Source organism: Somniosus microcephalus, chromosome 16 (assembly GCF_052327205.1).
Source record: "Somniosus microcephalus isolate GS21.2 chromosome 16, FLI_Smic_1.0, whole genome shotgun sequence".
NCBI classification, from domain to species: Eukaryota; Metazoa; Chordata; class Chondrichthyes; order Squaliformes; family Somniosidae; genus Somniosus; species Somniosus microcephalus.
The window spans coordinates 55,015,104-55,042,894 of NC_141002.1; the positions used below are offsets into that span (position 1 = coordinate 55,015,104).

General features: G+C 44.3%; 1 protein-coding gene across 4 annotated transcripts in view; it reads right to left on the reverse strand.

Annotated features, from left to right (window-relative positions):
• LOC147106189 (BH3-interacting domain death agonist-like) overlaps positions 1 to 27,791 on the reverse strand; it is a 60,931-nt gene that overhangs the window by 2,825 nt on the left and 30,315 nt on the right. Inside the window, exons 1-4 of one of the 4 annotated variants that reach the window (XM_086009056.1) lie at positions 16,600 to 16,899; positions 15,816 to 16,065; positions 4,168 to 4,304; positions 181 to 402 (exon numbers count right to left, since the gene is read on the reverse strand). In XM_086009056.1, coding sequence (XP_085865182.1) covers positions 181 to 402; positions 4,168 to 4,304; positions 15,816 to 16,041 — 585 coding nt within the window. In that variant the 5' untranslated portion in view covers positions 16,042 to 16,065; positions 16,600 to 16,899. The other 3 variants (XM_086009057.1, XM_086009059.1, XM_086009060.1) reach the window with 3 other exon arrangements.

The window sequence follows — 27,791 nt, forward strand, 5'->3', positions numbered from 1 at the left end:
GCAGTATGTTGCAGCCTACACAAAAGTGCATGACATCATATGCTTAAAAAAAGTTGCAATTTTTTAAAATATATAAACGAATTCAATAAAATAAAACAGCTTTATGACATCCATTTTACTGCCGCACCCATCCATACTGTAGCTTAGATACCTCAACAACAAAAAAATTAAGAAACCTACCCATCCTCCTATATCATGAATGTAATTTTGGAGCCTACTGCTTATGTACTGTACAGTGGTTCTGAAGATGCGTGGAAGCAATAGAGGTTGCTCTAATACGGTCTTTTTGAACAGCATCAGTGTCAGTAGCAGAATGACTTTCTCCTGGGGCATATCTTGAGTAGCAGCAATTCTTTGATTGGTCAAACGAGTAATAATGGAAGACATAATAGTGGTTCCGTCCTAGTTTTATACAAAAAAGATAAAAGTCAAATTTAAATGACAACTATTCTGACTAGATTTACATGCAGTTAGTGGATACTAGTTTTATAGGCTAAAAATGTAAGCTAACAATCTGTATTAAACACATAAATTACTAAACATGGAATTAAAATGAATTTGTGATTACTCTCCACACCCACAGGTTGAACTGAAGAGTAAATCTCATCAAAACAAAAAAGGATAAAACTCAGGATCTACAGTGTTGTTTAAGCTTGGTTTCTTCAGGCTGTTTCAGTTTGCAATTTTGAATCATTACCTCACTATATCAGAATTAAAAATATCAATTTAGAGAACAGCTCTTGTGTATTTTCCACTTCAGTCACATTTATATGACTGTGTAATCTTGTTTGATCTTGCAGAAAGCAAAGGGGGAAACATGAACTAGATCACAGCCTCTGGAGGCAAAATAGTATTTTAACATAGTTCTCTAATAATGTTGATTGCTCAAGTCTGCTTTTCACAAACATGCCTTAATTTTCCATTATATACAAATGCAGTTTTACATTTTAATCACACGAGTATGAAAGAACACATTGGGCCACGATTTGCTGTAGGAGTGAATCTAACAATGTCTGCCATTAGGCAGACTTGCCCTTGCCCGTTTAATCGATGATATTTTGCGCTGCAAGTTGCTGGAAGAGCTGATAATGTCGCAGCGAGGGAAACCGGGCATCTGGGACCTGAGTGAACAGGGTAAGCAACTGTGTATCTCCTAAACCAATTAGATTGAAGGATTGTGAAATAAACAGTACAAGGATTGAAAAGAAAAGTATAAATTAGAGTGGGTGACTTCAATGTCAAATAAGGTACAGAAAGAGAAATAGAGGGAAAGAAAAATTAAAATATTTAAATTTCATTTTTTAAATATCCAACAATAATTAAAACCTGAAGGAATGAGACTCCACACTTGTAATAGTTAATTTTCGATGCCAGAGATTCATTAGCAGTAATTAACACATCATTAAAAGAATCTGACAGCTAATCCAGGCTTAATTAAATATGCATGGACCTTAAATGGACCCAAAATAGGCTCCTAGCATCACTTCAGACCAGCTCTAACTTTGTGGCGAATTTAGTTTGTATCTACCGCACAAGTACAGCAACTTCATGCCACTCAATGCATTTCAATGGTGATCCAGACAGCGAGATGCCATTTTCACGAAGCTAATGGCGCATCTCGGACAGCATCTTTTGGATTTCCACGTTTAATCGTGCAACCTGAAGTTGCTGTAGCATTTTTGCATTATAGAGTTTTCAGGTACTAAATCACATGAATCTTTCATGTGAGATTAGGATGGCACTTCTGTGTAAAACCATCTGCTGTGTGTTCTCTTTTTAAAAAAAAAAGGGAAAGCACACCGCTGGTGGTTTCAAACTGAAATTCTGTTTAGTCAAAACTAAACTGGTGTATCCATGCATTTAGACAGGGTTAGCAGTGACTCAGAATGTGCTTTTTAATTTAAGAGCATATTATTTCCTTTGCAGCTAAAACTTGGATGTAACATTGAGTACTAGTTAGAAGGAATTAGAGAAAACATAGGACCGATATCTCCCACCAATGTTGCAAATTATAGCCACATGTGTTAAGATGCTGCCAGATTGCATTAATTAAATGGATTTACTGCAAAGCACAACACTTGCTTAGTCATTATTTCTGTTTATGAATTTATTTTTGCTCATTTTCATGATTTGAGACATACCTTTGAAACTTAAATTGTTTTGGTCTTACCATACGCATACTTTTTCATTCAAGATCTATAGTTTTTTTTGTATTTTTACCCGCCAATGCTTTCCTACCCATCTATTTTGTTCCTATAATCTGTTGCTCGGCTCTGCTGTAAACATACTTCAAACTACATGTAAATTAAAATCCACATTTGGAATATGGCCAAGACACGGAATCAACAGACAATAGAGCTTTTAGGTCCTGTGTATACAACAACTTACACTTGCATCCAAAGGCACTTCACAGATGCCAAGGCAGGAGAGTTTAGGAAAAGTGACCAAAAGCTTGGTAAAGAGATTTGGAGATTTTGAGAGAGAGAGAGAGAGAGAGAGAGGGAAAGGAAGGAAGGAGAAAAGTTTAGGTAAGAAATTCAAGAGAGTAGGATCAAATCACCTGTAGACTATGCTGCAAATGGTGAGGTGAATAAGGACATGCACAGAGGCCACAGTCAGAGCAACTGAGGATTTGTGTGGAGGAGGAGGAGTGGGGGAAATATAGAAAAATAGGAGGAGTAGGCTATTCGGGCCTTCGAGCCTGCTCTGCCATTCAATATCATGGCTGATCCTCTATCTCAATACCATATTCCCGCGCTCTCCCCATACCCCTTGATACCTTTTGTGTCTAGAAATCTATCTATCTCCTTCTTAAATACATTCAGTGACAGCCTCCACAGCCTTCTGTGGTAGAGAATTCCACAGGTTCACCACCCTTGAAGTGAAGAAATTTCTCATCTCAGTCCTAAATGTCCTACCCCGTATCCTCAGCCAGGGGAAACATCCTCCCTACACCCACCCAGTCTGTCTAGCCCTGTCAGAATTTTATACGTTTCAATGAGATCCCCTCTCATTCTTCTAAACTCTAGTGAATACAGGCCTCGTCGACCCAATCTCTCCTCATACGACAGTCCTGCCATCCCAGGAATCAATCTCATGAACCTTCGCTGCACTCCCTCTATGGCAAGTATATCCTTTCTTAGGTAAGGAGACAAAAACGGCACAGTACTCCAGGTATGGTCTCACCAAGGCTGGAGGGGGTGGTGGACATAGGATAGAGTGAGGCCAAAGCTCTGCTGCTTGTATCCTGTCCAACTCACCCATCCTCACTGACTTAAATTGGCAGTGCATCCCCCAACTCATCAAATTATAAATTAGCACCCTCATTTTTATATCACTCATGGATGAGATGAGCTTAAAGATGGCAGAGAAGGGAAAGGTAGGGGAGAAACTGCAGAGAGATGAGGACTTAGGGATAGAGAAGGTGAGGGACTTGAAGCAAAGGTAAGGGGAGTATGCAGCAGAGGGAACTTCACGGATGGTCATGATCTTAAGAAATCCATGGGTTCCTTGCACTTTTTGTATCTGAGCGGAGGGCGGAGGGGGCAGAAAAAAAGAGCCCAGGATTGTCCTTGTCCACCAGGATGATCTTGGATTAGTGGACAATTATGGCAGAGGAAGGCAAAGCAAGGTAATGCTTGATGTGGTTAAGTCAGATCTGGCAATGAACAGCTAAACCAGGTGTGTGCCAGGTATACTCACCCTTCAGACTCGAGAGTGTGAAGTTGGGGACTGTACTGGGGGAATTAGAGTGATGGCTTTACTGGGAACAAGAGATGTGCGAGTTAGGTTGATTGGCTATGATAAATTGACCCTTAGTGTTAGGGGGATTAAATACATGGGGTTACGGGGATAGGGTGGGATATGTGTTGGTGTAGGGGTTACGGGGATCGGGTGGGATATGTGTCGGTGCAGGCTCGATGGGCCGAAATGGCCTCTATCTGCACTGTGGGGTTTCTGTGATTTCTGTGAAGAGTATTGAAGATAGAGACGAAGGATCGGTTAAGGAAGTCGACAGTTGCAGAACTGTCCTGAGAAGTGGCGAGCCAAAGGCAAGAATCACGAACCTACTGTTCTTGAAACATACAATGTTTACTCTGTGTGCCCATAATATAGGTGGCATCTTTATTTTTCTAAAAACTGAGTAAATAGATTACAGCAGCTCACCACTTGGGGTTGAATCCTTTCATTCTCACGGATAAATTCTTCAACCAAGTCACGATTTATACTTTGATCCAGCCTGTCTCCCATCTGAGCTAAACGTGCACCTATTTCTCTGTACAATTCTTCAGCATCTGGATTTCCTGAAAATAAAGTGACATGGGAATTTGTTTTTGACTCAGCTACTAACATCTTTTTTTAGTCAAATCAGTTGTCACATTTATCTCTTCACAGGTTTTTAGAGCACTTATTTTCAATAAAACCAGCATCAGTGCATAAGAAAATGTCACAGTTGAGATAAGATAATTACAGGTGAAGAAAGCCATTTGGCCCATCTTAATTCATCCATCCAGAATAACCCTGCACTCACCCCCCCGTTGCTTCATCTAATTGTTTCTTAAATGATTCCAGGGTTTTTGTCACCACTACTCTGTCCAGAAGTACTTTGTGTAAAGAACTTCCTGATATCAGTCCTAAATTTACCTTTTACTAGTTTGAATCCGTGTTTCCTTGTCCTACTCCCAGTTTAATTTAAAATAGAATTCTGGATTAACCTTTTACATTCCCTCAACTATCTTATATATCTCTACAAGATCATCTCTCAAACACCTCCTTTCAAGGATGAAAAGCCTAGATTTCTTTGACCTTTCCTCAAAAATGACCCAAAAAAGGGTCAGCCTTGTGGCTCTTTCCTGCAATGCTTTAATATCTCCCTTGTTTCTTGGCAACCACAAGTGGATGCAGCACTCAAGGTGTGATTTGATCACAACTCCTCTTGATCTGTATTCTATGGTTTCAGCTGTGTAGTTCAACATTCTATTGGCTTTGTTCATTCCTGCTCTGTATTGGTTGGACATGTCAAGTGTACAGTTTACTAGGTCTCTTTCCACTCATCCTTTGCTTTTTCAAGGAGTATATATATGTCACCCATTTTCCTTCCTAGATGCAATACAGGTTGACTATCCCTTATCCGAAAACCTTGGGATCAGCTGTGTTTCAGTTTTCGGAAATTTTCAGATTTCAGAAGGTATTATTTCAGACTGGGAAACTCTGAACATTAAATTAATTTGGTAATTAGTATTTGTATTTAATATAAATTTTTAAAGTTCAGGCTACCTCTTGCGACTGTTCCGTGTCTCATTCCCCTTCCTGCTTCTCTGTGCTGCCACTCACAGTCGGTTTACAGCTCCCCCTGCTCCGTGTCTCATTCCCCTTCCTGCTTCTCTGAATTCCTTGACTTAGCGGGGGTCTGGGGCTCGACTGCCGCTGCCAGTTGTGGGAAAGCCGGATATCGGCTGACTCCTACGCTAAGCTGGCCCGCAAATCAGGTCGGGGGGGGGGGGTGGGTGGGTGGGTGGAGAAAAGAATATCGGACGGGCCGCTGTATTGTTGGGTTCACTCTCCTGGTACCTCCTTCGCACTGCCCGGCTTGGCCTGCAATCTCCTACCCAGGAGGGAACTCTGTGACCCTCTGCCCTGCTCACAGGGAAAGGCAGAGCTCCCTCAGTCACACTTAACATCAAGAGCGAAGGCCGGCGTGTCAACAATCTGCAGGAATTCTTGTTCTGGGCCCCGGAGGACCACTCCTGTCATGTTTTGCGCCACTCGGGTCATGTCGTGCACACGACTTACGCTGAACGAAAAAACTTTCGGTTTTCAGAAGTTCGGATAAAGGATAGTCTACCTGTACTTCACATTTGTCTAATCACCCACATTCTTTTTCACTCATTCTGTAATTTGAGAGTTTCCTCCTTTGATGCCACTGCCCCTCCTAGTTTGGTGTTGTCTGCAAATTGACTAAATATCATTGAGCTTGTGAGTCCAAGTCATTGATGTAAATTAAGAACAGTACTGGCCCCCATCAGCAAACCCTGGCACACTTCACTCAGTACTTCCCTTCACCCAGACATTAACTAACTGTCATTTCCTATCCTTCAGCAATTTCTTAGCCATTGCCAAGTTTTACCCTGAATCCCTGCACACTTGAGCTTAACTGGTAACCATTCATAAGAACATAAGAAATAGGAGCAGGAGTAGGCCAATCGGCCCCTCGAGCCTGCTCCGCCATTCAATAAGATCATGGCTGATCTGATCCTAACCGCCAATCCACTATCACAGGACTATCTCCTGAATCTAACAGAATTAGACACACGAAACAGGAGCAGGATCAGGCTACATAGCCCCTGGGCCCGCTCCGCTACCCACAGGGCCATGACCGATCCGAACCTAGACTCATGTCCAAATTCCTGCCCGCTCCCCGTAACCCTTAATTCCCTTTACTTCTAGGAAACTGTCTATTTCTGTTTTAAATTTATGTAATGATGTAGCTTCGACAGCTTTTTGGGGCAGCATATTCCATGGACCTACCACCCTCTGAGTGAAGTAGTTCCTCCTCATCTCAGTTTTGAAAGAGCAGCCCCTTATTCTAAGACTATGCCCCCTAGTTCTAGTTTCACCCATCATCGGGAACATCCTCCCCGCATCCACCCGATCCAACCCCTTCACAATCTTATATGTTTCAATAAGATCGCCTCTCATTCTTCTGAACTTCAATGAGTAGAGTCCCAATCTACTCAACCTCTCCTCATATGTCCATCCCCTCATCCCCGGGATTAACCGAGTGAACCTTCTTTGTACTGACTCGAGAGCAAGTATGTCTTTTCTTAAGTATGGACACCAAAACTGTATGCAGTATTCCAGGTGCGGTCTCACCAATACCTTGTACAACTGAAGCAATACCTCCCTATTTTTATATTCTATCCCCCTAGCAATGAAAGCCAACATTCCATTGGCCTTCTTAATCACTTGCTGCACCTGCATACTAACCTTTTGAGTTTCATGCACCAGGACCCCCAAATCCCTTTGTACTTCAATACTTTCCAGTTTCTTGCCATTAAGATAATAACTTGCTCTACGATTTTTCCTGCCAAAGTGCATAACCTCACTTTCCAGTATTGTATTCCATCTGCCAAATCTCTGCCCACTTACTTAGCCTGTCTATGTCCCTTTGCAGGTTTTTTATGTCCTCCTCTCTCACTACTTTCCCTCCCATCTTAGTATCATCTGCAAACTTTGATATGTTACACTCGGTCCCCTCCTCCAAATCGTTAATATAGATTGTAAAGAGTTGGGGACCCAGCACTGACCCCTGCGGAACACCACTAGTTACTGATTGCCAGTCTGAGAATGAACCATTTATCCCAACTCTCTGCCTTCTGTTAGATAGCCAATCCTCTATCCATGCCAGAATATTACCCCCAATCCCGTGATTTTTTATCTTAAGCAATAATCTTTTGTGTGGCACCTTGTCAAATGCCTTTTGGAAGTCTAAATACACTACGTCCACTGGTTCACCTTTATCCACCCTATATGTTACTTCCTCAAAGAACTCCAGCAAATTTGTCAAACATGACTTCCCCTTCATAAAACCATGCTGACTGTCTTACTAAATTATGATTATCCAAATGTCCTGTTACTGTCTCCTTAATAATGGGCTCCAAAATTTTACCTACCACAGATGTTAGGCTAACCGGTCTATAGTTTCCAGCCTTCTGTCTACTGCCCTTTTTAAATAAGGGTGTTACATTAGCAGTTTTCCAGTCTGCCGGGACCATTGCCGAGTCCAGGGAGTTTTGGAAAATTATTACCAATGCATCCACAATCCCTACCGCCACTTCCCTCAAGACCCTAGGATGTAAGCCATCAGGTCCAGGTGATTTATCCGCCTTGAGTCCCATTATTTTACCGAGTACCACTTCCTTAGTGATTTTGATCGTGTTTAGCTCCTCCCCCCCCCCTTTAGCCCCCTGTTTGTCCAGTGTTGGGATATTCTTAGTGTCTTCTACTGTAAAGACTGATATAAAATATTCATTCAGTGTTTTTGCCATCTCCATATTTCCCACCATTAATTTCCCGGTCTCATCCTCTAAGGGACCAACATTTACTTTAGCCACCCTTTTTCTTTTTATATAACTATAAAAACTCTTACTATCTGTTTTTATATTTTTTGCTAATTTACTTTCATAATCTATCTTCCCTTTCTTAATCAATCTTTTTGTTATTTTTTGCTGTCTTTTAAAGTTTTCCCAATCCTCTATCCTCCCACTAGATTTGGCTACCTTATATGCCCTTGTTTTTAGTCGAATACTATCCTTAATTTCTTTACTTAGCCACGGATGGCTGTCTTTTCTTTTACACCCTTTTCGTCTCAGTGGAATATATATTTTTTGGAAGTTGTAAAATAACTCCTTAAATGTACACCACTGATCATGTATCGTCTTACCCTTTAACCTATTTTCCCAATCCACTTTACTCAATTCCGCTCTCATACCTTCATAGTCTCCTTTATTCAAGCTTAGCACGCTTGTTTGAGATCCAACCTTCTCACCCTCTAATTGAATATGGAATTCAACCATGTTATGGTCACTCATTCCAAATCTGTATCTTTATCAAATGCCTTTAGGAAGTCTAAGTATACAATGTCAAAGGATTTACCACAGTCCACTTGGGTGTCACTTCCTCAAAGAAGTTAAGATGGTTGATCAAGGAATATGTACGTTCCAAAGCTGTGCCGACTACGGTTTACTAGGTTGTTGTACAGATGATCCTTAAGTATGCTCCTGATACCGGATTCCATTATTTTACACTGAACTAAAGTAAGATGAATAAGTCTGTGGTTGCCTGTGTCTGTTTAGTCACTCTTTCTAAATATGGGCACTACATTAGCCATTTCCAATCTACTGGTACTTCCCCAGTGTCCATTGACTCCCTCATAATGATCAGTACTTCACAAATCTCTTCCCCAGTATTGTCTCAGTGTTCTGGTATAAATACTATCTAACCTGGGGATTTATCTGTTTTAAGAGGCCTTTTTAAAAAAAAGGGAAACCAACAGTATTAAGATTCCTGCTTATTATCATTATCCATTTGTAAAGTATTCATCTGTGGATGCTGGGGAAGAATAACATCAGGCTCAGCTGTGATCTGCCCCCAGAGTCAAATCACCAGGGATCATTTTGACACAAGACAACCTAGCTCTAAAACAAATCAATGATGTAATCTTTTTCTCAAAAAAAAGGCCATATCACATACTGCCTGTCTAGGTTATGAAAAATGGTTATTTGTCCAAATTGTCCAAGGTAGTGGAGGGCTACTTTATGTATCCCAGCATGAGTCAGGAGAGGAGGAGGAGTGAAAATAATCTTGGGGGCTGGAGTGGGTGGAAACTTCAATTCCTAAAGGCAGTGAGAAGGGCAGACGTGGGGAAAGAGCTTAATTTGGCAGCTCTAGATTCTTGGTCTTGACAGTCATAGTTAGACTACATTCAATATTGTCCTCTGTACTGAAATCAATTAGAAACTATAAAAATGGAAACTTGTTGGTGCCATTACTCTCTAATTATTGATATCTCTTGCTACTTCCTTCACCATCTCATGTTTTGTGCTCAACCAGAATACTGCTGGAACATCGGGTACCAATCAGATCTGCAAACTTAGTTTCTGTTATGGGGAATATATGGAAGCACCGGCCAAAGTACCAGAGGATAGGCACTACCCATGGAACCGGAGCCCTGCAAAAACTAAACTCCATCGGGGAACAAGCAAAACTGGCAACCAGTAAACAATAAGGGAAGGGAATCAGTGCATTTAATTACCTGTAACACTGCCACATTCATTGGCAGCATCCCCCTAGTGTTCTAAAACAGTGTATTCTCCAACTCGCTGTGAATTACACCAAAGGAGATCTGCTAATCTTTAAAGGTAGTAAATTTAATGGGCCAATGTTTGCGATCGGAGGCTTCCCGCAAGCGGATGTCTCCGACCTGCAAAATGTCTATGAAAGTACCTGGTGGCCTGGCGGCTTGTGATCCTGGGCCTCTCCGGGTCCGCTCGGGCAGAGCCCCACGTATCCCAGGGGCGCAAGCGGTTCGTAGGCACTCCTGGGATCACGTGGGCTGGCCTAACCAACAAAAGGGAATCCCCATTCATACTTTTGACAGTTCTGTACATACCGAACTGTCAAAAGTATGAATGGAGATCACCTAAAAAATACACCAACACATTAAATACATTTTACCAGGCGCAAGAATTTGACAGGCATTCAGCGGACGGAAGTTGTGCAAAAAACGCAACGCTCCACCCAGAGGCACTTTTCTTGGGCATGCGGATAATCTGTCAAGAGAAGTCTTGACAGATCGCAAGTGCCGGGTTTCAGCGCATGCCTGAAACCGGCACTTGCGCGGCACCTACGCACCTCGTACACACCCGTGGGGGGGGTCGCAAAATACGGCCCTTTATGTATGTTGTGCACTCCAGAATTGGGCAAGCCCTGCAGATACACCCTTCTGCCACCAGATGGCACTCCTTAGGCTCTTGAAGCTGCAGATCTCCAACCTATAAACACAGCATCATTAATGCACTAAGAGAATGTTGCTTTGTCCTGAATTTCTGTGGGAAATTCACTCATGCGTGTGTGATTTGTGTACAGATAAAATTTCTGTGATCGTGAAAGCCAGGTTTGCATTTCAGAAGGTATATACCTTAATTACAATAACTAAACCTCAGTAATTTAATGTTCAGAATCTGAGCAGGCTATATTGAAACACTTTTACTTGTTTTTGTTAAAAATGTTTTCAAAATAAACCTGTTGAAAAATTGGAGTTTTACTTCAACAGTAATGTCAAGTATAAAAGCACTTGGTCCATTTGCAGCTTACTCAGGATGAATGGAGTTCGCTGTTGAGAAATGTGTAGACTGAAGGGTCAAGTATGGTGATTCGGGTAGAAATGGGAACTGAAATTGATCAGGTGAGGGACTGAAAGGGGGTCAGGTTAAAGGGGAAAAATTGAGATGTAATAAATGGTTCAAATAAAGCATGGAATGGCCAAAACTGTGGCCCATCTAACCTGCTCTCTCTGTAGACCATGTGCAATCTATCGTATCATGGACTCACCTCCACCCATTTAATCTGAGTGAGAGCTCTGCTTAAATACTGCCTGATTAAAGGTCATAAGAACATAAGACGTAGGAGCAGGAGTAGGTCATTTGGCCCCTCGAGCCTGCTCCGCCATTCAATAAGATCATGGCTGATCTGATCTTGGCCTCAACTCCATTTCCCTGCCCACTACTCCCCATAACCCTCGACTCCCTTATCGTTCAAAAGTGTGTTTATCTCCCCCTTAAATATATTCAATGATCGAGCCTCCACAGCACTCTGGGGAAGAGAATGCCAAAGATTCACGACCCTCAGAGAAGAAATTCCTCCTCATTTCCGATTTAAAAGGGTGCCCCCTTATTCTGAAATTATGCCCCCTAGTTCTAGATTCCCCCACGAGGGGAAACATCCTCTCTGCATCTACCCGGTCAAGCCCCTTCAGAATCTTATATGTTTCAATAAGATCTCCTCATTCTTCTAAACTCCAATGAGTATAGGCCCAACTTGCTCAACCTCTCTTCATAAGACAACCCCTTCATCTCCAGAATCAACCTTGTGAACCTTCTCTGAACGGCCTCCAATGCAAGTATGTCCTTCCTTAAATAAAGGAGACCAAAACTGTACGCAGTACTCCAGGTGTGGTCTCACCAACACCCTGTACAGTTGTAACAGGACTTCCCTACTTTTATACTCCATTCCCTTTGCAATAAAGGCCAACACTCCGTTTGCCTTCCTAATTACTTGCTATACCTGCATGCTAACTTTTTGTGATTCATGTACAAGGACCCCCAGATCCCTCTGTACCTCAGCATTTTGTAATCGCTCTCCATTTAAATAATAATTTGCTTTTTTATTTTTCCTACCAAAGTGGGGAACCTCGCATTTTCCCACATTAAATGCCATCTGCCAGATTTTTGCCCACTCACTTAGCCTATCTATATCCCTTTGGAGGTTCCTTGCATCCTCCACACAATTTGATTTCCCACCTACGTTTGTATCATCAGCAAATTTGGCTACATTACTCGGTCCCTTCATGGATGTGGTGTATTTGGACTTTCAGAAGGCTTTCGATAAGGTCCCGCATAAGAGATTAGCGTGTAAAGTTAAGGCACATGACAGGAAGCAAAGAGTTGGAATAAACGGCTCTTTTTCCGAGTGGCAGGCAGTGACTAGTGGGGTACCGCAGGGATCGGTCCTAGGACCCCAGCTATATAATATATATTAAATGATCTAGACGAGGGAACTAGATGTAATATCTCCAAGTTTGCAGACGACACAAAGCTGGGTGGGCGTGTGTGCTGTGAGGAGGATGCCGAGAAACTCCAGGTGATTGGGCAGAAGCATGGCAGATGCAGATGCAGTATAATGTGGATAAATGCGAGGTGGCAAAAACAGGAAGGCAGATTATTATCTGAACGGCAATAGATTGGGAGAAGGGGAAGTGCAAGAAGGGGAAGTGCAACAAGACCTGGGTGTCCTTGTGCACCAGTCGCTGAAGGTAAGCATGCAGGTGCAGCAGGCGGTTAAGAAGGCAAATGGTATGTTGGCCTTCATAGCGAGAGGGTTCGAGTACAAGAACAAGGATGTCTTGCTGCAGTTGTACAGGGCCTTGGTGAGACCGCACCTTGAGTATTGTGTGCAGTTTTGGTCGCCTTTTCTGAGGAAGGATGTTCTTGCCATGGAGAGAGTGCAGCAATGATTCACCAGGCTGATACCTGGGATGGCAGGAATGACGTATGAGGAGAGATTGGGTCGATTGGGCTTACACTCACTGGAGTTTAGAAGAATGAGAAGGGTTCTCATTGAAACTTATAAAATTCTAACAGGACTGGACAGATTGGATGCAGGAAGGATGTTCCCGATGGCCAGGGAGTCCAGAACCAGGGGTCACAGTCTAAGGATAAGGAGTAAGCCATTTAGGACAGAGATCAGGAGGAATTTCTTCACCCAGAGAGTGGTGAACCTGTGGAATTCTCTACCACAGAAGGCAGTGGAGGCCAAGTCATTAAATATATTCAAGAAGGAGTTGGATATATTTCTTAAGGTTAAAGGGATCAAGGGATATGGGGAGAAGGCAGGGACAGGGTACTGAAATTGGATGATCAGCCATGATCTCATTGAATGGCGGAGCAGGCTCGAGGGGCCGAATGGCCTACTCCTGCTCCTATCTTCTAGGTTTCTATGTTTCTGTTTCCAAGTCATTAATATAGATTGCAAATAGTTGAGGCCCCAGCACTGGTCCCTGTGGCACCCCACTAGTTACAGTTTGCCAACCTGAAAATGACCCATTTATCCCAACTCTCTGTTTTCTGTTAGTTAGCCAATCCTCTATCCATGCTAATATATTACCCCCAACCCCGTGAGCTCTTATCTTGTGTAGTAACCTGTTATGCGGCACCTTATCGAATGCCTTATGGAAATCCAAATACACGACATCTACTGGTTCCCCTTTATCCACCCTGCTCGTTACATCCTCAAAGAACTCCAGCAAATTTGTCAAACGTGATTTTCCTTTCATAAAACCATGCTGGCTCTGCTTGACTATATTATGATTTTCTAAATGTACTGCTATCACTTCCTTAATGATGGACTCCAGCATTTTCCCAATGACAGATGTTAGGCTAACTGGTTGATAGTTGCCTGCTTTCTGTCTCCCTCCCTTCTTAAATAGGGGCGTTACATTTGCGGTTTTCTAGTCCGCTGGGACCGCTCCAGAATCCAGGGAATTTTGGTAGATTACAACCAAAGGTCATCAAGCTAAACTCCACCAAAGATGCAATTTAAGGTTATGTGGACATCCAACTCACTGGTCAGATTGCCTCAATATCTTCATGAAAGGAAACACACGACTACCCCCGCTTGCTTGTAAGTTCATTTTTAAAAGTACAAAATTACTTGAAATTAAACAAAAATTGATAAATGAAAATTTTTAAAAATCAGATAAGGAACTAATATTGTTTTTTTTTTTAGTGACGTGATAAATTGAAAACTGAAATGGCTTTTCAGGCTGAAGGTAAGCTTGTGCTCTACCATCATGATGTATTTAGTTTTACGGTACTGCATTGATTGGAGTCTAGATTTAATATTGCAGTGACAAATTGTGGTTAGATTTCCCATTTGGTGCAATGGGCTTCAACTTTTTTTTTTTTTTTTTTTTAAAACACTGATCTGATTTATTTTCCTCCCAATCCTCTTTTCTGGTACAAAAGACTTGTATTAGCATTAGGAAATGAAGAATTCCACAGCTTTTCAGTGATAGTCTTAATTATCCTTGCTCTGTTAAAGCATTAAATTACCTGAACAAGGCCATAAAAAAAAGCAAACCAAGCTCTAGGGTTTATTTCTAGAGGGATAAAATCGAAAAATAGTGAAGTTACGCTAAACTTGAATCGAACTTTGGTTAGACCACACTTGGAGTACTGCGTACAGTTCTGGTCACCATATTATAAAAAGGATATAGAGGCACTGGAGAGAGAGTGCAGAGAAGATTTACAAGGATGATACCAGAAATGCAAGGGTATACATATCAGGAAAGGATGAACAGGCTGGGTCTCTTCTCTTGAAAAGAGGAGGCTGAGGGGTGACCTAACAGGTCTTTAAAATTATGAAAGGTTTTGATAGAGTAGATACAGAGAGAGTGTTTCTACTTGTGGGGAAAGAGCATAACTAGAGGCCATCAATATAAAAGATAGCCACCAAGAAAACAAATAGGGAATTCAGAAGAAACTTCTTTACCCAGAGGACAATGAGAATGTGGAACTCGCTACCACAGGGAGTGGTTGAGGCAAATAGCATAGATGCATTTAAGGGGAGGCTAGATAAGCACATGAGGGAGAAGGGAATAGAGGATTATGCTGATCGAGATAGATGAGGAAAGACGGGAGGAGGCTCGAGTGGTACATAAACGCCAGCATGGACTGGTTGGGCCGAATGGCCTGTTTCTGTGCCGTATATCCTATGTAATCCTAGTGTAGGAGGCCGAAGACAGAGGTCAGAGTGGAAGTGGGACAGAGAATAAAATGGCAAGTGACCAGGAACTCAGGGTCACTCACGCTTGCGGACTGAAGGGAGGTGTCCAGCAAAGTGATCATCCAATCTGCGTTTGCTCTCCCCAATGTAGAGGAGACCGCATCGTGAACAGCGAATACAGCATACAAAATTGAAAATAGTAAAAGTAAATCACTGTTTCACCTAGATTGAGTGTTTAGGGCACTGGACGATGGGATGGGAGGAGGTGAAACGGCAGGTGTTGCATCTCCTGCACTTGCACGGGAAAGTGCCATGGGAAGGGGAGTGGGTGTTGGGGTGACTGAAGAGTGGACCAAGATGTTGTGGAGGGAACTGTCACTTCAGAATGTGGAAAGGGGAGGGGAAGATATGTTTGGTGGTGACATCGCGCTGGAGGTGGCCGAGAATGCTCCATCGAATGTGGAGGCTGGTGGGGTGGAAAGTAAAGACAAGGGGAATCCTATTGTGGTTCTGGGAGGGAGGGAAAGGGGTGAGAGCAGAAGTGTGCGAGGGCCCAGTCAACCACGGTGGAGGGGAATCCTGGGTTGAGGAAAAAGGAAGACATATCGGAAGCGCTGGTGTGGAAGGTGGCATCGTCAGAACAAATGCGACAGAGATGGAGAAACTGGGAGAATAGAAGAGTCTGTACAGGAAGCGGGGTGGGAGGAAGTGTAGTCAAGATAGCTGTGGGTTTAAAGTAAAATATATAGTACCTTCTTCCAAATCTAAACCACCAAAAGTTGTACGAAAAATAGATCCCGAAGAACAATGTCCATCTGTCTGAATATCATCATCCAATCTGGATCGCTTTGTAACTTCTTTCTCAAGTTTCTGAATTTCTTGCTTGTAGGTACGATTTTCAACTTTCTTTTCCTGAAGAAATCTCAACAAAATATATTGTGTCTGTTTGTCAAACGAAGCATCAACGTTCAGGGACATGTCGATAACGTCCCTTTCTTCGCCCTGCAGTTAAAACATAAGGAACATGGGAACAGTTAGGTACAATAAAGGCCAATTAGATGGAACAAGTCCATCTTAGCTGCGGTAAGTTTTTTTGGACTAATCTATACAACATGACAGTATAGTTAATGGTGATTCTTGTAATATACACATTAGAGATTAGTAAACTCATGCATGGTTCACACAACTTGGCTCTTTTATATTGAGGAAGTGCCCTGACCGGAAGCCGAAACAGTTTTAGGTTTCTTCCAAAAAGCTAAAAACATTCCCAGCATTAACAAAGCAAGTTCTCAAGTTCTTTTACGACTGTTTGTTCTTATTTACACAATAACCGAAAGTTAAAACATGCCCCTTGGTTCAGTTTAACCTGGCGCAGCTGAAGTCCGATACAAAATCTTTTCCTTCTGCTGGTGACAGCCCGCGCCTTCCTGCAAGTTTAAACCTCATTAAAAGGGCTCATTCGGTCCTCGAACAGGCGATTGCAAGACTGAGCAGCAAGAAGAGCTGTCGGCAAACACAGCAGCTCCCATTACTCACTCTGATCGCCGGAGCACAATGTCGACCCGTCTGCCTGCTGGTTGCTGCTTGAAACAAAGGCTGTCACGCGCCAGCTGCTGGGAAATCTTAAAATGCAGAAAGTGTCCCCGCCCCTTTCCGCGAACACCATGCACGAACGTTAAAGCATGCCCCTTGATGCACTTTAACCCGGCGCAGCTGAAGTTGTTAGAAACCAAACTCTTTTCCTTCTGCTGCTATCTTGCAGGAAGATCTCGGTGGGACCTCGACTCGCAGCCGCAGCATTGGCGTCAGTGTATCGAGCGCGAAGGTTGCAATGTGACGGGAGGTGCGTCCCCGGGGCGGGCTTGTTCACGTGACCCGGCGCGCCCCCGGGAGGGGCTTGTTCACGTGACCCGGCGCGCTGCCGCCCCGGCGTGGAACGTGGCGCAAAGTGTTACACCTTGTCCCGCTTGACACAGGCGCACAAGCTCGGCACTGCTAAGTCAAGGACTTCGGATCCTAGAATGGTTACAGCGCAGAAGGAGGCCATTCGGCCTGTCGAGCCCGTGCCGGCTCTCTGCAAGAGCACTTCAGCTAGTCCCACTTTCCCCGTAACCCTGCCATTTGTTTTTCCTTCAGGTACTTAGCCAGTTCCCTTTTGAAAGCCACACTTGAATCTGCCTTGTTCACCAGTTCTTGTCTCTTTTCAGCGCTGTCCCTGAAACTCGGTTCAAAGCTGTTATCCACGAGGCCGGCCAACCGGTTTCTTAAGTATTCAGTCAGAAGGCTAATACTGTCTTTATATATATATAGTGCAATGACATCAGCAAATAGTGATGGTATTTGCCTGTTTGATTATGATGCCTTACCAGCATAGTTGCCTGATTGATTACTTATGCCTGACCAGCAGAGGGCATGTGACAGAGACAAGCAGTTTGGTTTAGTTTCAGTTTCGTTCTAGATGCATCACTAGCATGATGTCTCCTGTAATGCTGTATAAAGAGTTGAACAGACTTTAGATTAAAAGACATTCTCTTTCATAAATGTCTCGTCATTGAACTCAAAGAAATCAATACATGGTGTCAGAAGTGATTGAAAGAGATGAAGAGGAAAAATCTGAAGTTAAATCAGCTCTCCACAGATTAGCAAGCCAAAAGAGAACATCGTTACTTACCATTAGAGAATAGCTAACGAAGTGAAAAATGGAAGGTTTACTCCCACCGGCGAAGCTTCAGTTGACAGGTAATGTGGCTGAAAATTGGAGAAGGTTCAAACAACGTGTGGGGTTGTATTTATCAGCAATTGGCGCTGACGAGAAAAGTAATAAAAGGAAATCGTCACTGTTCTTACATGTCGTGGGTGATGAAGCGCTGGAGGTGTATAATAACTTCACATTCGCTGCTGATGGAGACAAAATGAAACTAGATAAAATAATGGAACAGTTTGAGGCCTACTGCATACCTAAACGTAACGTGACGTTTGAGAGGCACAGATTTTTCACGTGTACAGAAAACAAAAGAGTCTGAGAAAAGAGATGCTAAAAAGGATCCATGGAGGACATCTGGGAATGGAAAAGTGTAAGAAAAGAGCACGAGAGGTGATGTACTGGCCACGAATCAACCAAGATGTGACAAATGAGGTGTCAAACTGCACAATATGCCTGAAATATCGAGCAAGCAATCCGGTAGAACCACTAAAGCCACACCCAGCGCCAGACAGACCTTACCAGAAGGTAGGCGCTGACCTATTCGTATGTCAAGGGAAGGACTATCTTGTAGTCACAGACTATTACTCCCTGTATCCAGAGGTGTGTAGACTGTACACCACCACTGCAGATGCTGTGATAACATGTATGAAAGCCATATTCTCCAGACATGGCGTGGCAAGCGAGGTCTTCACAGACAACAGACCCCAGTTTTACAATGCAAGTTTCCGACACTTTGCCAAAGAGTGGGACTTTGTCCACACAATGTCAAGTCCTCACTATCCACAGTCCAATGGACTAGTGGAAAAATCGGTCCAGACAGTGAAAAGACTGATGTACAAGGCAAAAGACAGTGGAACTGACTTCTACCAGAGCATGCTTGTATACCGCACAACGCTGCTCGAGTGTGGTATGTCACCAGCCCAACTCCTTATGGGACGTCGGCTAAGGTCAAACCTACCCATCCCGGAGAACCTCCTGAAAACAAAAGAGGGGGAGAAAGTGAGGAAGTTCAAAGAACAACAGAAAGAAAAGCAAAAGTACTACTATGACAGAGGAACACAAAACCTACCTGAACTCCACACTGGTGACCAAGTAAGGTTCAAAGACAAAACAATCATATGGACTCAGAAGGGAACTGTCCTGAGTGAAGTTCAACCAAGATCATACACCATTCAGACGGATGAGGGTGCTGTTCTGAGAAGAAATCGTCAAGATCTTCTCATGGGACCAGCCACAGCAAGTCAAAAGACTGATACTGTTGAACAACCTGATCACACAGCAGGTCAAGAGACTGATACTGTTGAACAACCTGATCACACAGCAGGTCAAGAGACTGATACTGTTGAACAACCTGATCACACAGCTGAGAAATCATCATCTGAGGCAACAACTCAGATTCAAGGACAATCAATCAGAAAATCCTCAAGACACGTGAAGCCTCCTGAGAGACTCATTGAGCAAATTTAAGGACTATTGTTATAGAAGGAAGTAATGTTATCTTATTCTTTCTTCAAGTTCTAGGTATTTACATATTTCATGTGAACACACAAAACAAGGTTAAAAAACCTTGATCATGATAATGATAATGTAAGTTCATTAAGTGTTACAGTTAAAATGCAGAGTAATACAAAGAAAACATGTTGTTAGATAAAAGTAAAATACTTTTGTTTTAAGAAAGGGAGATGTAATGATATCAGCAAATAGTGATGGTATTTGCCTGTTTGATTATGATGCCTTACCAGCATAGTTGCCTGATTGATTACTTATGCCTGACCAGCAGAGGGCATGTGACAGAGACAAGCAGTTTAGTTTTAGTTTCGCTTTAGATGGATTTCTAGCATGATGTCTCCTGTAAATGCTGTTAACCAGAGTTGAACAAACTTTAGATTAAAAGACATTCTCTTTCATAAATGTCTCGTCATTGAACCCACATACAAATCAATACATATAGTGGTAAGAAATGAAGATCCTGGAACAATCTGGAGTTGTCTTTTGTCTCCACTAGTCCTATCACCATCTTGTCTCGTTTTGAATACCTCTTAATGTCTCTTCTCTTTTGTTCTCTCCCAGCCCGGCCTCTTAATCTATTTCATTCCCTGTGCCTCTTTAGTTTTGATAAAGGGTTTTGACCCGAAACGTTGACTCTAATTTCTCTCCACGGATGTTGCCTGGCCTGCTGAGTTTTTCCAGCATTTTCTGTTGTTATCCTGGAACTAAGCTAGATGGTGAAAGAGCAATTCACATGGATAATGTTTTTTTAATTTAAACTGAAATGGCGGAACTACACATTAAATTGAGTTTGTTCCTTCCCCCCAATTGAGCAGTGGGTTTTTGACATTTTCTACTGAGATAACACACCCCCTACCTCTGAAAGACAGTAAACAACTACCCAAAGGAAAACGGTGTTATCACTGCAACAAAACTTTTTATTAATATAGAAGGTAATGTATCAGATAAGCAAAAGTACACACATCTGAACCGATGGACAGTAATCTGATCGCTGTGGACCCCACGGGATCACCACATGGATCTAAAAGCCAGTTTGAACAGACACCCCAGAGGGAGTTAATGTCATGTTGATTATCTCCTTTTAAAAAGAGCTGAATGAATAATGTAAAATGAGCATATTTTGTGTACAGTAAACACTGACCTGGGGAGGACCTGCTTATAGAATGGTTACAGCACAGAAGGAGGCCATTTGGACCATCGAGCAAGAGCACTTAAGCTAGTCCCACTCCCCCGTCCTTTCCCCGTGGCCCTGCAATTTTTTTTCTTTTAGGTACTTATTCAATTCCCTTTGAAAACCACAATTGAATCTGCCTCCACTGTCCTTTCAGGCAGTGAATTCCAGATCCTAACCACTTGCTGTGTAAAAAAAGTTTTTTCTCATGTCGCCTTTGGTCAATCACTTTAAATCTGTGTCCTCTGGTTCTCGACCCTTCTGCCAATGGGAAGTTTCTCTCTATCTACTCTGTCTAGACCCCTCATGATTTTGAACACCTCTATCAAATCTCCACTCAACCTTCTCTGCTCTAAGGAGAACAACCCCAGCTTCTCCAGTCTATCCACATAACTGAAGTCCCTCATCCCTGGAACCATATTAAATTCTGGTTTATTTTTCACAGATGTTGCTCATTTTTGTTTATCTAGTGCCCAAGGTCAACAAGTTGTTGGTTCTCCTAAAGTCAGCTCTTGGGTTTGGCCATTTGTACTCCAGGATAAGAACGCTGGGGAGGATGTTTTTGACTGTGAGACAATTTTTCGAGTTTTATAACGTGCCAGACGACCAGTGCATACCATCAACTAGTTCAGCGGTTCTCAAACTTCTTTGGTTGAAGGACCCCTTTTCAAATGGAATAGTAAACATAGACCCTCATCTAAATTATAATATAGAATATGCATAATATGGAAGTGCCACATGTAAAGAGTGTTTTAATAATACGTTTTAGAAAACAGGTATTTACTTACAGATATCAATAGATGGGCCACAATAAATTTCACAGTAGGAACAACCAAAATTGAACAAACCACTCACTACACATACTTGGGCTTAAAAATCAGTTCTACGGGAAACTTCAAACTGGCTGTGAATGAACTGAAAGAGAAAGCAAGAAGGGCTTTCTATGCCATCAAAAAATCAATCCAAATAGAAATCCCAATTAGCATTTGGCTCAAAATTTTCAAATCAGTAATTGAACCAATTGCACTCTATGGCAGTGAGGTCTGGGGACCACTAACACAACAAGATTTTGCAAAATGGGACAAACACCCAATTGAGATCCTACATGCGGAATTCTGTAAAAGTATCCTCCGGACTCAAAGGAAAACAGTAAACAACGCATGCAGGGCGGAACTAGGCCAATACCCATTAATAATCACTATCCAAAAAAGAGCCACCAAATTTTGGAATCACCTACAAATGAGCAACCCCCAATGCTATCACTACGACGCCCTGAAATGCCAAGAGCTGACCATAAAGAAGAATACCCTCAGTCAACTAGTCCTGGGACTCAATAAAGTAACTAATAACAATACTAACAATAACCAGCCCCAGGACAGTGACAGGGTAACACAAAGAATTCGACCCAACACAATCGTCGCTAAGCAAAAGGAAAAATATCTGTCATATTGGGCAGAAACAACAAAAACCCAAAGCAAACTCAATTGCTACTTGGCCCTAAACAGACAATACAACATAGCTGATTACCTGACCATGGTAAAGGATAACAAACTGAGAAGAACCTTGACAAGGTACAGACTTAGCGAACATAGCCTAGCGATCGAAAAAGGCAGACACAGGCAGACCAGGCTGCCAAGAGAAGACAGGATATGCTCTCACTGCAGTCAGGGGGTAGTTGAGACAGAGATGCACTTCCTCACAGCCTGTGGAAAATATCAGGGCATCAGAGAGAATTTCTATCAAAAATTCTCACAAATATGCCCTGAATTCAGAAATCTGACTGACAACCAAAAACTCCCATTCCTACTGGGGGAGGAGAGAAGCTGTGTAACACTGGCGGCACACTATGTTACAGCTTGCCATGAACAGAGGGACAACCAGTAAACTAAGACAAGAGTATATATAAACAAGGCGAAAATATATTTATAAACTCAGGGATATACCTGTTTATACACTGTATGAATGGAACCGCGTTTATGTGTTCAACCATAAATGTATTTTGATGCTTTGGCAACATAAGATGTACCTTATCATGCCAATAAAGCGATTTGTATTGTATTGTATTGTGTGCCTGCTTCTACTACAGAGTCTGTCTATCCTTGGTGGGATGTTGACAATGGCACTCGTAAATGATTGACGGCTACTTAATCCAATCAACGCTCTTCAACACAAAAGCAAAATACTGCGGATGCTGGAAATCTGAAATAAAAACAGAAAATGCTGGAAATACTCAGCAGGTCGGGCAGCATCTGTGGAGAGAGAAACAGAGTTAACGTTTCAGGTCGATGACCCTTCGTCAGAACTGGAAAATGTTGGAGATGGCACAGGTTTTTAAGCAAGTGCGGGGGCAGGGAGAGGGGGGAGGGAGGAAAGAACAAAAGGGAAGGTCTGTGATAGGATGGAAGGCAGGAGATGTCTCTTAATCTCTCCTGCTTTCCATCCTATCACAGACCTTCCCTTTTGTTCTTTCCTCCCCTTTCCCTACCCCTGCACTTGCTTAAAAACCTGTTCCTTCTCCAACTTTTTCCAGTTCTGACGAAGGATCATCGACCTGAAACGTTAACTCTGTTTCTCTCTCCACAGATGCTGCCTGACCTGCTGAGTATTTCCAGCATTTTCTGTTTTTATTACGCTCTTCAACAACTGCACTCTCACCAATCAGAAAAAGGGGCGGGATCATTTTATGGATTTAAAAAAAAAACTTGCATTCATTATTTATTTATATATGTGTGAGTTTGTATATTACAATAATTAAAAAATAATTATAGATAGATGCATGCCAGAGTTGTTTTCATTGGTTAAAATCTAAACCTAGATTTTAACCAATGATTCTACCTATTCCTCTCCACAAACTGGATGTTAGTGTGTCGTATGATTGATGCGTCAAAGAACTAATAAATGGTGAATCTGTTCTATCGGGAGCTTTCCAAGCAATCAGTGTGCAGAGAGGCCGTACTTAGAGGTTGGTGGGGTGGGTAGAGGTTATTATTAGTGTTAATAACATTTAATTTATCGTTATTGAAGTGGTCTCTGGTTAGAAACCTTTTTATTTCAATGTTTCAGAGGCGGTTTAGTTCGCGGACCCCCTGGAAAGTCTCTACGGACCCCAGTTTGAGAACCACCGTACTAGTTCACTAGAATTCTTCTGCAGCCAGCTCTGTGTAAAATTGCTCACTTCACTGGGCTGAGTCGTTGTAATGAATCAAGGGGGGGGGGAGAGCGGCTGTCTATCCCAAAATTTTTAATGGTGACCTTTGTGGTAAACCACTGTTGTTAGTATTGTTGTTCACTGTTAGTACTGTTGTTCACTCTTGCATATTGTTGTACTTGTCTGTGCATGCCTCAGCTGACTCCGCCCCTGGCTCCACCCTCATGGCTGGGTATAAAGGTGGCTGCTCGGCAGCCCCCGGCCCTTTTGGATACCAGGCAACCACAAGAGGCATGCTCTGTTCTTTGGTAATAAAAGCCTGTTTGTTACTCTCTCAACTTCCAGTCTTTTGTAGTAATTGATAGTGCATCAATTTTATTACCAAAGTTAAATGTTGGCTGCGAATGCTGATCAACCGATGGCGCAAAACGCTGAGCAGCAGGCGCTGCTGCGAGCCCTCAGACCAACATGCCTGGACCTAGACCCCCAAGAAGCGGGTTCGTCGACTAAATTCGCACAATGGCTGCGTTGCTTTGAGGCGTATCTGGAAGCCTCGACCGTGACTCTCGATGAAAATAAACTGAAAATCCTGGCCTCGAAGGTGAGCCACCAAGTCTATACTTCAATCCAAGATGCGACGACCTACGCGGCGGCTATCGACCTACTGAAAGGGCAGTATGCACGCCCGGTTAACACGGTCTATGCCAGGCACCTTTTAAGATCTCGCAGACAGCAGCCCGGGGAATCGGTGGAGGCCTTCCTACGGGCACTGCGGGTACTCGGACGCAGCTGCGACTGCAAGGAAGTATCGGCCGCGGCACATGCGGAGGGACTGATACGAGACGCTTTCATTGCGGGTCTAAGGTCCGACTACTCCCGGCAGAGGCTGCTGGAGAAGGGTGAAATAGACCTGACAAAGGCAGTGTCCCTCGCGCTCTCGCTCGACGCGGCCCACAGAAATATGGACGCTTTCTCCCCTAATCGCCCCGCGCCGTGGACGCCGCAATCTTGGGCCATGGGACCGCCACCTCCGACTGCTGCAGCGATGTCCAAGGCACAAAAATGCTATTTTTGTGGCCAAGCTAAACACCCTAGAGCACGCTGCCCCGCGAAGAATGCTACCTGCTCCGGCTGCGGGAAGAAAGGTCACTACGTTAGCGCCTGCAAAGGGAAGACCGCTAACGCCAGCAGCGCCGCGTGCGAACCGTGGGCGCAGCCATCTTGCCCGCCATCTTGGGCTCCCCCAGCCGCGTGGGGATCGGGACCGTGGGCGCCGCCATTTTGTCCGCCATCTTGGACGCCTCCGACTTCGGTTACGGGGGACCTGGACTCCACCACCGCCTCATCGGACGACCGCATCGACGCGCTTGAACATACACTGGCTTCCGTGACGCTGGATCAATCTCTCCCGCATCAACTGTCCGGGTCCATGATGGACATTATGGTAAACGGCCGCGCTACTACCTGCCTTTTTGACAGCGGGAGTACGGAGAGTTTTATACACCCCGACACGGTGCGCAGTTACTCTCTCCCGGTCCTGCCGACGCATCATCGCATCTCTATGGCTTCCAAAGCCCAGTCAGCGGAAGTCGGTGGCTACTGTATGGTGACTCTTTCAGTGCGGGGTACTGAATACAAAAATTTTAAACTTCTGGTCCTGCCCGATCTCTGCGCTGCCGTCCCACTGGGGTTGGATTTTCAGTGCCACCTTAAGAGTGTCACTTTAGCGTATGGTGGACCCCTCCCCCCTCTCACGGTCTGCAGCCAGCAGTTTTTAAATCGCCCGCCGCGCGCCATTTGCAGCCTCTCCACCCTTAAAGTCTCCCCCCCCTCCTTGTTCGCTAACCTCACCCGCGACTGTAAGCCCATCGCTACCAAAAGTAGGCGTTACAGTGCCGGGGATAGGGGTTTCATTAAATCCGAGGTAGCGAGACTCCTGAAGGAAGGGATTATCGAGAGCAGCAATAGCCCATGGCGAGCACAAGTGGTGGTGGTGAAGACTGGCGGAAAACAGCGCCTAGTTATTGACTACAGCCAGACGATCAATCGCTACACCCAGTTGGATGCATACCCACTCCCCCGCATATCTGACATGGTCAATCAGATAGCACAATACCGGGTGTTCTCGACGATTGATCTGAAGTCGGCATACCACCAGCTCCCCATCAGGGCTGAGGACCGCCAGTACACAGCTTTTGAAGCTGACGGTCGGCTCTATCACTTTCTCAGAGTTCCATTCGGCGTCACCAACGGAGTTTCTGTCTTCCAACGGGAGATGGACCGGATGGTTGACCAGAACGCGCTCCAGGCCACTTTCCCATATCTAGACAACGTCACCATCTGCGGCCACGACCAGCAGGACCACGACGTTAATCTAGGGAAATTCCTCCGGACAGCCCAGCGGCTGAATCTCACATACAACAAAGACAAATGTATGTTTCGTACTAAGCGCCTTGCTATTCTTGGCTGCGTAGTGGAGAACGGAGTCATCGGCCCAGACCCCGATAGAATGCGCCCTCTTATGGAGCTCCCCCTCCCCCACTGCCAGAAAGCACTGAAGAGATGCCTGGGGTTTTTCTCTTACTATGCTCAGTGGGTGCCCAACTATGCGGATAAAGCCCGACCCCTCATCAAGTCCGCCTCCTTCCCCCTGACAGCAGAGGCCTGTGCAGCCTTCACTCTCATAAAGAGCGACATTGCGAAGGCCACAATGCACGCTGTGGATGAGTCCCTCCCTTTTCAAGTGGAGAGCGACGCATCCGACTTTGCCCTAGCTGCAACCCTTAACCAGGCAGGGAGACCCGTGGCCTTTTTCTCAAGGACCCTCCAGGGCCCCGAGATTCGACACTCCTCTGTCGAAAAGGAGGCCCAGGCCATTGTGGAAACCGTGCGACATTGGCGGCATTACCTGGCCGGAAAACGATTTACCCTGCTCACTGACCAGCGTTCAGTAGCTTTTATGTTTCATAATAAGCAGCGGGGCAAAATCAAGAATGACAAGATATTAAGGTGGAGAATCGAACTCTCCACCTACAATTACGATATCTTGTAGCGGCCCGGGAAACTCAATGAGCCCCTGATGCGCTATCAATTACTCATAAAAGACTGAGAGTTAAGAGAGTAACTAAAGGCTTTTATTAACAAAAGAATGAAGGTCTGCCTCGAGTGGTCGACCGGTCCAGAATACAAAGGGCTGGGGAGCAGTCACCTTTATACTAGGACTTGTGGGAGGAGTCAGCCGAGGCCTGTCCAGGCATGTACACAGTGGAATACAAACAGTGGTTTACCACAGCCCCCAGATGCCCTATCACGTGGTATGTGCGCCAACGCGCAGGTTGATAGATTACAGACCCTCCACAATGACCTCTGCCACCCGGGGGTCACCAGGTTCTTCCATTTTATCAAATCCCGTAACCTGCCCTACTCCATCGAGGAGGTCAGGACCATGACCAGGAACTGCCAGATCTGTGCCGAGTGCAAGCCGCATTTTTATAGGCCGGACAGAGCGAGCCTGATCAAAGCCACGCGCCCCTTCGAGCGGCTGAGCATCGATTTTAAAGGGCCCCTCCCCTCCTCTGACCGCAATGTGTACTTCCTCAATATAATTGATGAGTACTCCCGTTTCCCGTTTGCCATCCCTTGCTCGGACATGACCAGTACCACGGTCATTAAATGTCTGAATGACCTCTTCGCATTGTTCGATTTCCCTAGCTATATCCATAGCGACAGGGGCTCATCTTTTATGAGCGACGAACTTCGGCAGTACCTGCTCGCGAGAGGCATTGCTACAAGCAGGACCACCAGCTACAACCCCCGGGGTAACGGCCAGGTGGAAAGGGAGAATGCGACAGTCTGGAAGGCAGTCCTTTTAAACTTAAAATCTAAGGGCCTTCCGACCTCCCGCTGGCAGGAGGTCCTCCCTGCGGCGCTCCATTCCATTCGGTCGCTGCTCTGTACACCCACCAATGCCACTCCTCACGAGAGAATGTTCTCCTTCCCCAGGAAGTCCACGTCGGGGATTTCGCTACCAACATGGCTGACTTCTCCAGGACCCGTCCTACTGCGGAAGCACGTGAGGTCCCATAAGGCGGACCCCCTGGTCGAGAGGGTGAGCCTCCTCCACGCCAACCTGCAGTATGCTTACGTGGTGTACCCGGACGGGCGGGAGGACACAGTCTCCATTCGCGACCTCGCAC